This window comes from Epinephelus fuscoguttatus, linkage group LG11, assembly GCF_011397635.1.
Source record: "Epinephelus fuscoguttatus linkage group LG11, E.fuscoguttatus.final_Chr_v1".
Taxonomy (NCBI): Eukaryota; Metazoa; Chordata; class Actinopteri; order Perciformes; family Serranidae; genus Epinephelus; species Epinephelus fuscoguttatus.
This window is the reverse complement of record NC_064762.1, coordinates 43,742,812-43,760,766: the sequence shown is the minus strand read 5'-3', so window position 1 is coordinate 43,760,766 and position 17,955 is coordinate 43,742,812. Positions and strand designations below refer to the sequence as shown.

At 42.9% G+C, this 17,955-nt stretch overlaps 1 protein-coding gene across 2 annotated transcripts in view; it reads left to right on the top strand.

Moving 5' to 3' along the window:
* The first annotated feature begins 4,764 nt into the window (after positions 1–4,764).
* The window catches only part of LOC125897372 (CD2-associated protein), a 260,984-nt gene continuing 247,793 nt past the window's right edge, over positions 4,765–17,955 (top strand). For both annotated transcript variants that reach the window (XM_049590680.1, XM_049590679.1), the window contains exon 1: positions 4,765–5,202. In XM_049590680.1, the coding sequence (XP_049446637.1) occupies positions 5,199–5,202 (4 nt within the window). In that variant the 5' untranslated portion in view covers positions 4,765–5,198. The remainder of the gene's footprint in view (positions 5,203–17,955) is intronic.

Genomic DNA, 17,955 nt, shown 5'->3' with positions numbered 1-17,955 from the left:
TGTGTGGAATAGTTAAAACCATCTTCAACCTGAGCCTGACGCTAGGGAGAGTACCACAGCTGTGGAAGACATCCTGCGTGGTCCCTGTGCCCAACACTCCAACAAGGACTTCAACAGCTTCAGACCGGTGGCATTAACATCGCACCTCATGAAGACTCTGGAGCGCCTGGTCCTGTCTCGTCTCCGCCCCGCAGTAGGGCCTTCAATGGACCTGCTGCAGTTTGCCTACCAGCCTGGCATTGGGGTGGACGCCGCCGTCATCTTCCTCCTGCATAGAGCTCTTTCTCACCTGGAGAAGCCCGGAAGCTCTGTGAGAATCATGTTCTTTGATTTCTTCAGCGCTTTCAACACCATACAGCCTGCACTTCTGAGGGACAAACTGGAGCACAAAGGAGTGGCTAATCACCTCACATCCTGGATCTTGGACTACCTCACGGACCGGCCGCAGTATGTCAGGACCCAGGATTGTGTATTGGACTTGGTTGTCTGCAGTACGGGGGCCCCGCAGGGGACAGTGCTGGCACCGTTCGTCTTCACCCTCTACACTGCAGACTTTTCATATGACACCCCCACTTGTCATCTGCAGAAGTTCTCCGACGACTCTGTGAGCCACTGGTGGTGGATAAACAGGAAATAGCTGATAGCACGAATTAGCGAGCAGCTAGTAGCAAGAGGGAAACAGACACAGTAAAGATGAGCAACTAAGGAGACAAGGAATTACGCGCCCTCCTTGCACTCGCAAACAAAGAGGCCATTAACCGTCAGATGACAGGGACGGTGAAGAAAGGGTTGATTTACGAGAGAATCGCCGTCTGACTACTGCCGCCAGACTAACCGCAGCTTCCCTCCCACGTCGCTGTTTACGTCCCATGCTGAGCTACAGGTTTGTTACTTGCTCACGCCCCCATTGCCCAGAAAAAGGCACATTCTGTATAAACAAAAGTAGGTAGGCAGCAATTTTCCTCCCTCCCCAGTTTTGTTTTTATACTGCCAATGCTGAAAAAGACTGATTGGGCTTTCCTGCAAATTTGCACAATTCCTATCTAAAAAGGGCTAAAAGATCTGGAGAGCTCCTTCAGTGATAGACTGCTTCACCCAAAGTTTTTGAAGGAACACTATCGCAGGTCCTTCCTGCCTGCTGCTCTCAGACTACATAACCAGCACTGATCACAATAAACTGCACCATGGACACTTTATGGACACTGTAGACACTTTATAAACACTATTATAAGCTTACTGTCCCCCCTTGTTGCCGTTTGCTGTTTTTTGCACATACAATCACTTGCACTAGATATGCTCTGTTTAATCCACTGCTCATTATTATCCTCTTCTCATTATTATTATTATTATTATTTATCGCCGTTTCTTGTATTTTTGTACTTTATTTTGCATGCCTAGTTTTTAAGTTTTAAGTTTTTAAGGTTAAATTTTGAAATTTTTAATCTGACTCTTTCTCCTTGACTGCTGTAACACTGGAATTTGTGGGGTCAGTAAAGGTGTATCTTATCTTATCTTACTCATCTGTCCCTGCCGATAACAAGATATAAATGCCATGTATATCATTTTTTTTGTGATTAAACAAAACTATATTAATTCATCTCTATATAACAGGCTATATACACTCTAAAACAGAAATGTGTGTAAATAAGGACAGGATTATAACTCAATAAATTAGGTTTAACGAAATAGAAGTCCTTCTTTTGTTGTTTGTCGGCCAAGTTTTTTAAGCCTATTTCACTGTGCAGCCTTTGAGAAACACCCGCTGTCTCTGTCATTGCAGCTGGGGAATGACTGTTAACAGCACTGTAGTGGCAATTTCTACCTTTATATAGACCAAATCAAAATGCTTTTTTTACAATTACTTTCAGGTAGAAAACCCCCATGTCACATCCATAAAATCAAACGGCGCTGAGCAGATGCTGCCTCACTTGGTTAGTTTTAGCTACCTAAAAAAGGCCCACCCAAAAAATACATATCAGGGCATTGGAATATTTTTCACTGCTTTGCCTGGCTGTCAGGTAGCCTTTTCCAGCAGGGAACTAAAGCCATTGTCTCAACACCACCAGACTTGAGAACATGGGAAGTGTTAGTCTAACACTGCCTCAGTCAGTTAGCTTGCAAGGTAAAGTGGTGAAAAAATATTTCAAATAGAGCTTACAGTTAAACTTATTTAGATTTTTTTGAGAGGCTTAAATAGGTTTTTCTGGGGCCTTCTCCACAGCAGTACATTGTTTAGTGTCCATGCTAGTAGATTTGGTTCATCAAAGATGAGAGCAAGCAGCACATCTGTATTGTTTATATCAGTCTTGATCATTAGAACACCTGATTTTATATTTGAACAAATTGTTTTTCAAAATACTGTGCACGATCATAGCACTAGATGGTCCAGCAACGGTCAGCTGGTACTGCCTCGCCCAAGAACAAATGCTTTATCACAATCTTTTATTCATAGAGCAACAACTCTCTGGAATAATCTGCTTCAAATGTCTGCCTGTAAATGTTGACTTTGCTGTATGTAGAGTGTTCCGTGTTTTTAGAGAAAATGAATTGTTAGATTTATGAAAGTTATCAAATGTTGCATGTTTTAATTAATTTTTATCATTAGGTATATTATAATTGTATTAAAATGTAAAATGAATGTGATCTTTTGTTGATGATATGATAGGACCTCAGGAAGACTAGTTGGTTACTACAGTACCAGCTAATGGGGATCCTTAATAAACTAAACTAAACTAAACTAAACTAAACTAAACTAAACATTACATAAAATAAGCACAACAGAAACATCAGATAGGTCAGACCACCATGTTTAACTTTATATCTTTAAGTAATAGTCATGAATGAAAATGACAACAGAAATGAACAAGTTTGATGATTTCACATATTTCCACAACTGAAATCAATTGTCTATTCAGAAGTGCTCGTGCAGCATTGCAGTGATTCAGTCTATAGTATAGTTATGACATCACAGCTTTCCAAAAAAAATTTGACAACACATATAAAGTTTCTGAAAACCAACTGTGTGCATTTCTCTGTGGATTGGGCATTTTGATACTTTAACAGTATTTATAGTAGCACCTATATACCTGCTTCATTTAAATAAAATGGAAATCCGACTCTTTACAATATGAGACTTTTAAAGTGATGATATTATTCTTCTTTTAATCAACTGACTGTAATCATATTTTAAATTCTCTTCAACCAACACAAGACTTGGAACTCTCGTGAGATCAGAGGCAATTTCTCATCATTCAAACAGTGTCATCCAAGATAAAGTCTTATGGATAAGGCCAATTTCAATTCATATGAGTGATAAAATAATGTGCAGTGGCATTGTTAGGCCTGTGCACCTAATATTATAATGTATTATATTATAAACATATTGTGATATGCTGAGTATTGTGATAAAGATATTGTGATTTATTGCAATGTATTACCTTTTTTCAACTGCAAATTATTTCCCCAAAGGAAAACTTTGTCAACATCTGGATTATCATTGAAGCAAAATGTATTTAGTGGACTGAATAGGCAATTGATTCAATTCTTCTAAAAGGCTAACAAAGTTAAATTTGTATTTGTAATATTAAAAAATTATGTAATAAAAGAAATTGATACTTGAGTTCTGTGTAAGGACAATAGATTGACACACAAAAATATTGCAGTACTATGCTGTATTGATTTTGTCCCCGACAGTTAATCACTTTAATGTTGCAGCTGGTAAAGGTGGAACTGATTTTCAAAACTTAAAACTGTATACTGCTGGAATATTTAATCTATAATAATACATCATCATTCATAAGTTAATTAGATTTTGTATTATTAATCAGTCTGAAGCAGAAAAATAAATGTAATGGAGTAAAAAGTACAATGTTTCCCTCTGAGATGTAGAGGAGTGCGAGCATAGAGCAGCATAAATGGAAATACTCAAGTACAAGTACCTCAAAATTCTTTTAATTTTAATGATAGCAGTAAAAGTATTATGTTCTAATGACGTTTTGCTGTAGGCCATCGCAGAAGTCAGTATCACCCTGGTGAAAAAGCCAGTGGGAATTTTCCATTGCATTCTGGGTGATGGGTGATGGGTGATGAACATGAGCTCTGTGACAAACAAACCACTTTCATGATTTTTTAAGTGTAAATGCAATCACCAGAAGTAAGCAGCTTATGTTAGGCATAAATAAACTACACTGCGGTTGCATTACCTAATGTCTCCATAACAAGTCTGTAAAGCTGTCTTTGGCGCAGCTTTGCATGATGACTTTCTGTATGTCATTCACTGATGTATTTACATTGTAGAACAAAAACGTGAAAGTCTCTTAAGCTTGTGTTAACCACATACCTTATTACAGGCATCTAACCAAAAACCCATTCAACAAACTCACTGACTTTAAGACATGGGAACAGATTGCAAGAGTGCTTATTCATTTCCAGGTTTCCTCCTTCCTGGGACACTCTATACTATTTACTGACAGCTACTAATATATTTAACATCAGAATTCATTATTAATCTAGAAAGTATAAAAACTGTTTCAAGCGTAAGACCCCCCCCCCCCCCACACACACACACAGACACGCACTGAGGTCCGTGCTAAGCCCCCAGTGTCCTCAAGTCCTAGAAACGCCCCCGATTATGTGTACCTTAAATAAACGTACACATTCCTCAAAGCCTAATGACTGCTGGTTCCGTGAAAACATCCACACGTCATACTCTTTGGGAGGAGCTGGAGTGAGTGAATTAAGTTTTTTCAAAAACTCACTCACGTACACGCGCACACACAGTAGCTACTGTACTTGCTGAGTGGGCCAATAATACAAGGGGGATCATCAACGTTCCATTGAACATTCCTCTCGCGGGACTGTCCGGCCTGAGACATCGCGAAGTTTCCTGCTATTTTGTATTTTGGTGGCAGCAGACAGCAAGCAGCAACCCGTTGAGGCAAGTCCAAGTAAGGTGGAGACTCCTACTTAACTTCCTGCACAATAATCTTGAAGCACTACTAAGTGAGAAGTGGGGACGCTGCTACTGCTGGGGCGAAGGACGAATGGATATACGGCTCACTTTATTTCTTTCTCGGCAGTGAATTGACAAAAAACACTTTGTTTTGATTCAACACATCTACCTGGCTAGTAGCAAGCTAGCAGTAAGGCTGCTGAAGAGATCCCCAACGTTTGATTGCGAGGCGGTGCGAAGGACAGGAATGGGTGAGTTTTCCATGATGTGGCGCTTGTGTTGTGTTTATAATGTTAACTGCTCCTTCTTTCCGACTCATCATATAAAACAAGTCGAAAACACGGACGGCAATAAACCAAATGTCAGTTACATAAATCATGCTGTCAGCTTTCTCCAGCAGGGAATTTAAGTTAGCAAGCCAGTTAGCTAGCTGGTTAGCCTAGCCTAGCTAGCGGTGTGGTTAACTGGATAACGCCACCCCCACCGTTGGATTTGGCTGCATGTCTAGCTAATGTTAACAGGAGCTCCCTCAGATCTGATGTCAGCATGGCTTCTGCAAAACCACTTTATGCCGTGAAACCACTGAAACGTTAGTTCCTTGAAATTCCCAGTTTCCTCTTGTCTGGCTGTGCTGTGTAATCTGAACTTAAAACTGTTTGCAGTTTGTGTGTGGAAAGAACTTCACAGACAGGAAACTCCAGCCATTAAAGGTCCCATATTACTATTATTTTCAGGTTTATACTTTTATTTGGGCTTTATAGTCAAACATGTTTACATGCTTTAGTATTCAAAAAACACATCATCTTTCTCATACTATCTGCCTCTGTCTGAAACGCCCTGTGCATGTGTGTCTTAAAGCCCTGTACCAATAAAGCCCAGTCTGCTCTTGATTGGTCAGTGTTTCCAGGTCTTGCACATTTGCACTTTTGGTATCTCTGCACTGTTAGTGCAGCTGGGGAATGACTGTAACAGCACTGTAGCGGCAGTTCCTACCTTCTATATAGTATAGCTGTGACATCACAGCTCATTTAAGGGCGCCATTTCTGAATTATGGATTGTGTGCATTTCTGTATGGATTGAACATTTTGATACTTTCACAGTATTTTTACAGCACCTATACCTTTCATAAGAGAATTGAAATTTGGCTCTTTAATATGGGACCTTGAGTTAGCTTCTTCTGATAGTAGAGATTAACTTACTCTTTTGACATTTGCTTTAGGTGTTATGTAAGAAATATGTAAATTTCATTGTGCAAACAGTGTGTTGCGTCTTAGCTTATGTTCATTCTGTGACAGTGCATTACTGTAAGTTCCCACACCCAAATGCATCTAATGCTTTGCTTGTCTCCACTTCACACCAGACCATAATGGACCAAGCGTCTGTTTGTTTTTAATAAGGACCCATGAACCCCACCCTATAACAGGGTATTAAAGCAGTACCTCACCTAAATTAAGAATTCCAGTGTTATTTATATGGTCGAGGAAAGTTTAATCAATATTAATGAACATGAGCTACATTCTCTCAAAGCCAAAACCAGAGAAGGAAGTCGCAAACTTGTGATAGGGAATAAAGTCTGAAACTGCTCTATAGACAATGCATGGGAGACTGATTTTGTGGACCCACAGAATGTTGTTTTTGAAACAGAAAATGTACTGGCATACTCACAGCATTCCCCTGGGTGCTCTCAGTAGCTCTTTTTTACATAGAAATAGAACAAAGTCCCTTCTTTATGCCTCCTTTTCATTTTTACACAGATCCAAACAATGGCGGCATCATGTCACTTCAGTGTGTGACTTTAGACTGCATGTTGGCATTGCGATATCAAAAGAGATGTGATGGGCATGACATGTAACACAACATCGTCTGCCTCTAGTGTGACATAACGTATGTGTTGGCAGCACTTTCTAGACAATAACAGTGGCATTACCGTGGCAATAACAATCGTGTACCATCTCTGTTATATGGTGACTCATCTTGTACTCTGCTTGGAGGATAAGAAGCTCCAGGACCTCATTGTTTTCCCAATTTTCGGAAATTTTCGGCCACTGTTCTTCCTCTTTGAGTTACCTGCTAACTGCTGTCAGCTGCTTTTTAAATCTCCTGCGGTCTGTTGCACACATAAAACATTGTTAAAAATGTCACATCCCTGCCACCCATAAGCCCATCCTGCTGGCTGTCCTATTTATACAGACATCGTTTTGGTACTACCTCTGATGTAGCCTTAAAGGTGAGACAACTCTGTCTCCCCATTCCGTGATTGTATCCTTTATACAGAATGGTGGGGTGGCGCCATTAAATCCCCACCTTGAAGAGGCAGTTTAAAAGGGACATTCATTGGCTACGGTTACATGATGGCTCCTCATTCGGAATGAAATGAATCTGAATGAAATCATTCGGAATTAAAGTGTTTCCAGGTAGTTTACATGGGAAATATTAATTCCGAATGAGGGTTTACATGGGAGATAAGTTCAATCGCCTTTATTCAGGTCTGCGCAAGGTTTGGGGCAGGGAAGGTTTCTGATTGGATAGGGGGCGGGGCAGATGTTACGTGTTTACGTTTACCGGAAGAAAACACTGTAGTCCTCGCTCCGGATAACAAGATGCTTGACGACGCCGTTCTTAGTGCCTTTTTCGGGTGTGTTTTGCTTATATTCTTAAAGCAGCAGTACGACAACAACCTTGTTCTGCTAATGCTTCATCTGTTGAGCAGGAGAAGGGAGGCAGAAGACCGTGCTGTGGCGAATGGAAACCGGTGAGTGCAACGAGTCCGACTGCTCTAGCTCAGCCTGTTGCTATGCACGCTATATACGTCATCGCACCAGAAGGGCAAGGAAATGAGCATGCGCAGAAAGACCGGAATGAACTTAAAGAGGAATGAGTGTATACATGCACACAAAATTCTTTAATTCGGAATGACAAACGGAATAAACCACCCCCTTTAATCGGAATGACCATTTTTCAATCGGAATGACCGTTTACATGACCACTTTTAATCAGAATGGCCTTTCATTCCGATTAAAAGTGGAATTAAACTGTCCATGTAAACGTACTGACTGTCAGTGAAGCAGCTCCACACTCAGTACCCTATGACATAACAAATTTGGGTTTTAGCACTTAGTTTTTGGATTTGGGAGAGAGTTCATGTAAAGGGAAATTTCGGTTTATTTCAACCTGTCTCCTATCGTCCTAAATTTGTTTCAAGTGACTAGTGACATAAAAATAATAGTTAGCATGTTAGCCGTTAGCCTAGATACAGCCGGGGCGCATAGTAGCGTCAGACCTTTTAAAACGTAAGTGAAAGGGCATACTTCAAGTGCAAAGTTAGTCCACTAAACAAGCTTTTTTTTCCACAAAGACCGCCTCATATCATTTGGATAAATGTCAGAGAACATATAGAAAATGACATGTAAACATGTTGTCTTACCTTACTGGTGTGGTGCCTTGTTTGTTTACCATTTAGCTCTGCTTTCCAAAGCGCAGCCGAAATATCAAGCACAAGCAGCAATCTCATACCGTGCCTGAAATGAAGTGTGCCCTTTCACTTACATTTTAACAGGTCTGATGCTACTATGCGCCCCGGCTGTATCTCGGCTAACGGCTAACATGCTAACTATTATTTTTATGTCACTAGTCAATTGAAACAAATTTAGGACGATAGGAGACAGGTTGAAATAAACCGAAATTTCCCTTTAAGTAATTGTTTTGGACTGTCTTAGACCATAGCAATACCATGTATGAATTTTGAAAATGGTCATAGTTGCCCTTTAAATTGACCTGATTGTCAAGGTGATGGATTCAAGTTCTCTCCAGGCTGACAACATCATATAATCAGGGCAATTCACTGCCAAACATGAAAACCAAATATGGCTGCTATATTTTATGATATGCACAGCTTTAAAAACAGAAGTAAAGAGTGTATGATTCTTGTTTCAGTTTTGTCAGAGAGCTGTTGCTGTGATGGCCATGCTGACTGAATGTAGAGGAAACACTGATAGTTGTCTGTAAGTTGCAGGCATGTACTGTATTTTGAAACCTTCTTACTGCATCTTGCTAGATGTGCTGCCTGTGGTTTGTGTGGTTGTGTGCAGTAGGACTTGTTCAAGAACTTTGCTATGTTGTAAAACAGGTTTTAGGCCAAACCTTGCTTAGCTTTCAGATGTGTCCGGTCGCAGACTTTGCTTTTGACATTCAGCGTCAGTGAAAACAAAACTGTTATGCATGAACTGTTGTAGTATTAAATCCTACAGTGATACACCACAGTGAGGGTGTATGTGACAAATGAAAGTAATACTGCACTTATTAGAAATGAGAAAAAAAAAACGTCGCAGAACTTTATCAAACAAGCTGGGGAGTTCTAAAAAACCTGCCTTCTGTCCGACTCATTAAAATATCTGATAGTCATTCTCAATGAGGTCAACCAAAACAGACTTCTTCATTAGTGTCCACTTTTAAGACCCATATAATGCATTGCACTCATCTTTGGTATGCCTTTCCTCAAGTGGCTTCTCTCTCAGAATATCTAAGCTGTGTTTGAACATGTCTGAGCTGTGTGTATGAGAGAGAGCCCCTCACATTCTGTGTTTGATTTCTGTGAACTTAGCTTAGGCTACATGGGTGCTGCTTTATCCACTAAAACCCACAAACTGGAATTTGGTTTTGTGCATTTAGTGGTTGAAATACCAATGCTTGTCTGGTCTTCTCCCACCTTTCAGCTAGCAGCCATTCTTCAATCTTGTGTTGTATTTTTTGAGAATTTTTTTCTGGTATTTTGATAGTGGATAGTACAGAGGAGCAAGGAAATGAGGGGAGAGAGAGAGCAGGAATGTCATGTAACAAAGGTCCCCAGAGAGACAAGAACTGGGGACATTGTGATTACATGGACAACTTCTTAAACCCCAGGCTGATGGGACGCCCCAGTTACCATTCTATTTCATGCGCCATCTTCACTGCAGGGTTCAATAGAAGCACCGAAACAGACTGGACATGTGCCAGGATGTCTGTTTGAATATTAACTTTACTGACCTCAACCAAAGATTTACCAGCACAGTGTTTCCCCTAGGTTTACAACAACTGAACAATTATTTGAACTGTACATTGAACTAAACATCAGAACATTTCTTCTTCACCATCTTCACCACCCTGGGAGCGCAGATATTTTTGTCTTCTTTTCACGTTGTTGACATACGCAACGCACGCTCTCTGTTCGCTTGTGTGTGTGTGTGTGTGTGTGTGTGTGAGGGGTGAAACGTGAAACGTATCAGCGAACACACACACAGTGCATTCACTGCGTACTTGATACGTGTACATTGCGTGTGCAACCATCACCGTGTACTACTTCGCGTGCACTGCACCTGCATTCAGCGTGTACTTGTTGCACATGCAATGTCCGTGCAATGCCTGCACACGCCTAGACGTGTGGTTATTAGACGTGCGTGCGTTGACACGTCATGTGATCGCAGGGGTCACAGTTTGGCTCTGGGAAGCAGAGCTGCTGTAAAGTGCCCGACGAAGCCACCTTTTTTGCATTCAAGGCCCAGGAGGGGGGGGCAAAGACAGCCAGCGTAGATGTAGAAGTTCCGAGGGTAGGGTGGAGGTTAGTTAAGGATCTGGGAATTAGGAGTGTCCTCCTGCTTTCCAGCTTTGTGTCTGCGGGTGTCTGTCAGGCGGTCAGCCGCTTGGTCTTCCAGCGCTGGAACCTCCACTGCATACGGGCCAGGTTGGACCAGCGCCACAAGCCTAGACCCCGGGAAAGGGTCTCGTTGATCCAGCCAGTTAAGAGTTTGTTTTAAAGTATGACATCTTAAGTGTTTGTGTTATATTTGCAGTCCTGTCAGTTATAACTGAAAGCCGAGCGCGCTCAAAAACCTCGCTCCGTGGAGTGCTTTCTGTCTGTGGAGTGCACATATTTAAAAAAAATGTTTGAAAGGAAAGTAACCAAAGATAAGGTGTCATATTGAAGATTTCGTTTGAGCAAAATATAATTTGAATTTTGAAACCTGTTTTGTTGACGTTGTTTTTTGTAAGAAATTACTTTTTTTGGACTTCAAATATTTTTCTCAGCGCATTATTGGCGAGTTAAGCCAGACGCCACCTGTAGAAAGTGGTTCTACACACAATAAAGCCTGTAGTTTGGGAAAGTATAACACAGACGTCTGCTGGTTTTAATCTGCCCGTACTCTATCCGCTATTAATTAGCCTAATAATTAAAATTGAATGACCCAAATCCGTGGATATCCGGAATATCTCTAGCCTACTTTATGTCATCCCAAAACTGAATGTCCCTCAGGCATATAGGCTTTTTACAGCAAACAGGAATAAAATATAAATCTAGATTTTACAAGTAAGGAAAGACTTGACAAGACATCAGCATGAACAGCGCTGAGTGTTCCCTGCTCTCAACCTAGCAGCGAAAGTCTGAGTGAATTTAACCCATTTAAACCCATTTAAGGATATCTGAAAAGCTGTTTCCATAAACAGTCAAATTCGCAAAAGGGCAAAATGCTATGAAAACACAACTATTGATTAAAAACATACAGATGGAGGTTTGCAGCATTTAGGATCCAATTCAATAATAGGCTAAGATAAGATAAGATACACTTTTACTGATCCCATAATTGAGAAATTCCAGTGTTACAGCAGTCAAGGAAAAAGAGTCAGATTAAAGATTTCAAAATTAGACTTAAAAAACTTAAATAACTAGGCATGCAAATAAGTACAAAAATCCAAGAGTCGGCGATAAATAACAATAACAATAATAAATATAGCCGTGAGCGGCAATTTGCGGGTTCTAACCTGTTTCGCCCCAAACCAGCCACCGTGACCCTCACCACCCACCGTGACCCTCATCTGCCGTAGTGCAAGACATTCCCCACTCTGTCCCTGAAAGCTCCAAGCAATACATACTCTTTCCAAGTCACACATTTCTTGAAATTGGGTTTTCAGCTCGCCTACATGCTAATAACATTTGTGGTATACTTTCACATAGAGACTCCATTTGAAAATCAAAACATGAATTGAAATTTTACCTATGATCCGTATTTCAAAGTTTCAATAGGTATTTTAGTGTTTAAGCAATCACAGTTCCATGATCATGATAATTTTGGGAGAAATCTGGAGATAATTATAGCGCCCCCATAAGGCTGATTGGGACCAAAAGCTTATTCATTTTACTTATTCATTTTACTGTTTTTAACATTATTAAAATTAGCAAAATTCTGTAAGGGCGGCATTCATGGTGCAAGAGGCTTTTTTGTAGAGGACTATCAGGAGGATGTGTGTGTAAAATTTCAAGTCAATAGCACTTGTGGTGTGGCGGACAGCCTTTCAAGCTTTACACTCTATGTTATAGCGCCCCCATAAGGCCGATTGGGACCAAATTTTTTGACCCCTAGAGCATGCATACCAAATTTGGTGAAATTCCATCCAATGGTCTTTGAGATACAGATGTGTGGCATTTATAGCGCCCCCTGTAGGCTGAGCTCAAAATGCTTTGGTAGGCAGCTTCCAAGTCTCATTGCGGACCTACGCACCAAGTTTGGTGATGATAGGTCAAAGGGTGTGGGAATTATGGCCAATCAATTCTAAGCTCCGCCCACAGCCAAGATTCATTGGTCCGTGGCGGCTATGTTTTTTGACCAATATGGCTCATTTGTAATAGAAATGTGTCTTGTCATCCCCCAAAGCCGTGTACCAAATTTGGTGTTGATGGAGTCAAAATTGTAAAAGTTTATGTCATTTTACTGTTTTTCAAATTATGCAAATTAGCAAAAAATCTGTAAGGGCGGCATTTATGGTGCAAGAGGCTTTTTTGTAAGGACTATCAGGAGGATGTGTGTGTAAAATTTCAAGTCAATAGCACTTGTGGTACGGCGGGCAGAGCCTTTCAAGCTTTACACTCTATGTTATAGCGCCCCCATAAGGCCGATTGGGACCAAATTTTTTGAGCAGTATTTGGATGTCATTTATAGTCCATGTACCACGTTTCATGTCCCTAGGTCCTTCCAGCTGGACATAAATTAATCAAACGCAAATTATGATGGTTAATGACGAATAGGCCACGCCCACTTTCACCTATCAACATGGCACTCAAGATATAAGTTAATAGCCACCCCTAGAGCATGCATACCAAATTTGGTGAAATTCTATCCAATGGTCTTTGAGATACAGATGTGTGGCATTTATAGCGCCCCCTGTAGGCTGAGCTCAAAATGCTTTGGTAGGCAGCTTCCAAGTCTCATTGTGGACCTACCCACCAAGTTTGGTGATGATAGGTCAAAGGTTGTGGGATTTATGGCCAATCAATTCTAAGCTCCGCCCACAGCGACGATTCATTGGTCCGTGACGGCCATGTTTTTTGACCAATCAGGCTCATTTGTAATAGAAATGTGTCTTGTCATCCCCCAAAGCCGTGTACCAACTTTGGTGTTGATGGAGTCAAAATTGTAAAAGTTTATGTCATTTTACTGTTTTTCAAATTATGCAAATTAGCAAAAAATCTAGTCAGGCGGAGCTTAATGGTCCCAGAGGCTTTTTTGTAGAGCACATTGAGCTGGACCTGTGTGTCAAATTTCAAGTCAATCAGACTTATGGTGTGAGGGGCGTGGCCTCCCAAAAAAGTCATTTTTAAGCCTTAATTACAGCGCCATCATGTGGCCGACTGGGCTCATATTTTAATAAAAGTTGATGCACATCATTTCCAATCCTTGGGCCAAGTTTCAGGTTTCTGGCTCATTCCAGCTCACGGGAATTTGAGCTCAAGCGGCAGACAACAAATAATAATAATAAATATAGCCGCGAGCGGCAATCTGCGGGTTCTAACCTGTTCCGCCCCAAACCAGCCACCGTGACCCTCACCACCCACCGTGGCCCTCATCTGCCGTAGTGCAAGACGTTCCCCACTCTGTCCCTGAAAGCTCCAAGCAATACATACTCTTTCCAAGTCACACATTTCTTGAAATCGGGTTTTCAGCTCGCCTACATGCTAATAACATTTGTGGTATACTTTCACATAGAGACTCCATTTGAACATCAAAACATAAATTGAAATTTTACCTGTTGATGCGTATTTCAAAGTTTCAATAGGTATTTTAATGTTTAAGCAATCACAGTTCCATGATCATGATCATTTTGGGAGAAATCTGGAGATAATTATAGCGCCCCCATAAGGCCGATTGGGACCAAATGTTTTGAGCAGTATTTGGATGTCATTTATAGTCCATGTACCACGTTTCATGTCCCTAGGTCCTTCCAGCTGGTCATAAATTAATAAAACGCAAATTATGACGGTTAATGACGAATAGGCCACGCCCACTTTCACCTATCAACATGGCACTCAAGATATTAATTAATAGCCACCCCTAGAGCATGCATACCAAATTTGGTGAAATTCCATCCAATGGTCTTTGAGATACAGATGTGTGGCATTTATAGCGCCCCCTATAGGCTGAGCTCAAAATGCTTTGGTAGGCAGCTTCCAAGTCTCATTGTGGACCTACCCACCAAGTTTGGTGATGATAGGTCAAAGGGTGTGGGAGTTATGGCCAATCAATTCTAAGCTCCGCCCACAGCGAAGATTCATTGGTCCGTGGCGGCCACGTTTTTTGACCAATCAGGCTCATTTGAAATAGAAATGTGTCTTGTCATCCCCCAAAGCCGTGTACCAAATTTGGTGTTGATGGAGTAAAAATTGTAAAAGTTTATGTCATTTTACTGTTTTTCAATTTATGCAAATTAGCAAAAAATCTAGTCAGGCGGAGCTTAATGGTCCTTGAGGCTTTTTTGTAGTGCACATTGAGCTGGACCTGTGTGTCAAATTTCAAGTCAATCAGACTTATGGTGTGAGGGGCGTGGCCTCCCAAAAAAGTCATTTTTAAGCCTTAATTACAGCGCCACCATGTGGCCGACTGGGCTCATATTTTAATAAAAGTTGATGCACATCATTTCCAATCATTGGGCCAAGTTTCAGGTTTCTGGCTCATTCCAGCTCACGGGAATTTCAGCTCAAGCGGCAGATCACAAAAAATAATAATAATAATAATAATAATAATAAACCGATACAATCTTAGAAGGGTTCTACCCCTTCGGGGTTAGAACCCTAATAATAATAATGAAAATAATAGGAAGTGGATAATAATGAGCAGCAGTGAATGAAAATGAGCAAAAAATGAGCAGTGGATAAAGGGAGCACATCTAGTGCAAGTGATTGTATGTGCAAAACAGCAGACAGCTGTGGTGTCCATAAAGTGTCCATAGTGTCAATAAAGTGTCAATAAAGTGTTTATGGTGCAGTCTAATGTGAGCAGTGCTGGTTATGTAGCCTGACAGCAGCAGGCAGGAAGGACCTGCGATAGCGTTCCTTCACACACTTTGGGTGAAGCAGTCTATTGCTGAAGGTGCTCTCCAGAGCTTTTATCTCCTCCTGCAGAGGATGGGAGTCATTAGTCCTCAGAGATGACAGCTTGGCTGTCATCCTCCTTTCTCCCACCACCTGCACAGAGTCCAGAGAGCATCCCATGACAGAGCTGGCCTTATTGATCAGCTTGTCCAGTCTCTTCCTATCTGTAGCCCAGACACTGCTGCCCCAGCAGACTACTCCGTAAAAGAAGGCTGATGCCACCACAGTGTCAAAGAAGGTCTTCAGCAGCGCCCCTTGCACTCCAAAAGACTTGAGCCGCCTCAGCAGGTAGAGTCTGCTTTGGCCTTTCCTGTACAGTGCTGTTATGTGATTAGTCCAGTCCAGTTTATTGTTAAGATGAACACCCAGGTACTTATAAGATGTCACTATCTCAATGTCCTTTCCCTGGATGTTCACTGGTGTTGGGGGGAGGAGTCTGCGCCTGCGGAAATCCACCATCAGCTCTTTGGTTTTCCCCGCGTTGATCTGAAGGTGGTTCCTCAGGCACCAGTCCACAAAGTCCTGGTTTAGTTCTCTGTACTCCTTGTCGTCCCCATCTGTGATGAGGCCGACTATAGCAGAGTTGTCAGAGAACTTCTGCAGATGACAGGTGGGGGTGTCGTATGAAAAGTCTGCCGTGTAGAGGGTGAAGAGGAACGGTGCCAGCACTGTCCCCTGCGGGGCCCCTGTACTGCAGACAACCAAGTCCGATACACAATCCTGGGCCCTGACATACTGCGGCCGGTCCGTGAGGTAGTCCAGGATCCAGGATTTGAGGTGATTAGCCACCCCTATGTGCTCCAGTTTGTCCCTCAGAAGCGCAGGCTGTATGGTGTTGAAAGCGCTGGAGAAATCAAAGAACATGATTCTCACAGAGCTTCCGGGCTTCTCCAGGTGAGAAAGAGCTCTATGCAGGAGGAAGATGACGGTGTCGTCCACCCCAATGCCAGGCTGGTAGGCAAACTGCTGCGGGTCCATTGAAGGGCCTACTGCGGGGCGGAGACGAGACAGGACCAGGCGCTCCAGAGTCTTCATGAGGTGCGATGTTAATGCCACCGGTCTGAAGCTGCTGAAGTCCTTGGGGTGCGGAGTCTTGGGCACAGGTACCACGCAGGATGTCTTCCACAGCTGTGGTACTCTTCTCAGCCTCAGGCTCAGGTTGAAGATGGTTTCAACTATCCCGCACAGTTGGTCTGCGCAGGACTTCAGGAGCCTGGAGCTGATGCCGTCTGGACCCGCGGCCTTCCTCGTCTTTATCCTCCTCACCTGATCTCTCAGCTGACAGGTAGTGAAGGACAAGCTGGAGCAGGGGGGCTGTGTGCTGGGGGGTGGGGGTGATGAGGTGGGGGGAGGAGTGGGGGTTGGTGAGATGTCCGGGGGAGCAGGAGTGGGGGAGGTGTCGAAGCAGTGTGCCAGGAGTGTAGGTGGGGGTGGGGGGGGGGGGGGGGGGTGAAGGTTAGGATGTGGGGGGTTGCAGCCATGATGTCTGGGCCAGGGGAGGGGCAGACTGATCAAATCTATTGAAGAACAGATTCAGATCATTCACCCACTTCTGGTCGCCTCTGGCCTGGGAGTCCGGTTGTTTGTGTCCTGAGATGGTTTTCTCTCCAGATGGAGAGGGATGGTTGCTCTGCTGCAGCTGTTCCTCCATCTTCTTTTTATATCCTTCCTTTCCCCGCCTGATGTTTATCTGTAGCTCCTTCTGCACGGCCTTCAGCTCCTCCTTGTTTCCAGAGTTAAATGCTGTCCGCTTCTCCTTCAGGAGAGCTTTTAACTCTGGAGTAATCCAGGGTTTGCTGTTTGAGAAGCAGCGTGCAGTCCTGGTGGGTACAGTGTTTTCTACACAGAAGTTTATGTAGTCTGTAATGCATGATGTCATACTGTCAATGTCCTCTCCATGGGAATTGCTGAGTACCTCCCACACAGTGGCCTCGAAGCAGTCTTTCAGGGCCTCCTCAGCCTCCTCAGACCACCTCTTCACAGTGCGGGTGGTTGCTGGTTCTCTCTGCACCAGAGGTCTGTAGATAGGCAGAAGATGAACCAGGTTGTGATCAGCTCTTCCCAGGGGGGGCAGGGGGGATTAGTGGTATGCCTCCTTGGTGTTGGCATAAAATAAATCCAGTGTTTTATTGTCTCTGGTGTGGCAGGAAACATACTGGGTGAAGGTGGGCAGGGTGGTGGATGGACAGGCGTGGTTGAAGTCCCCAGAGATCAGAAGGAGGGCCTGAGGGTGCTGTGTTTGCAGCCTACTTGTAACAGAGTGGAGAATGTCACAAGCAGACTCAGCTTTAGCAGAAGGGGGGACATACATTGCTACCATAATGACATGAGAAAACTCCCTGGGTAAATAATACGGTCTCATGCCAACAGCCAGCAGCTCAATGTCCCTGCAGCAATGCTGTTCCTTGATAGTGATGTGCCCAGAGTTACACCAGCTATCATTCTCAAACACAGCCAGCCCCCCCTCCTTTCCTCTTACCGCTGTCCGCTGTCCTGTCATGTCTGATGAGCTGGAATCCGTCCAGCACGGCGATCGTGTCCGGTGCTTCCGCGTTCAGCCATGTCTCAGTAAACACCAGCACGCTGCTCTGCTGGTACTCCCTCTGATGGC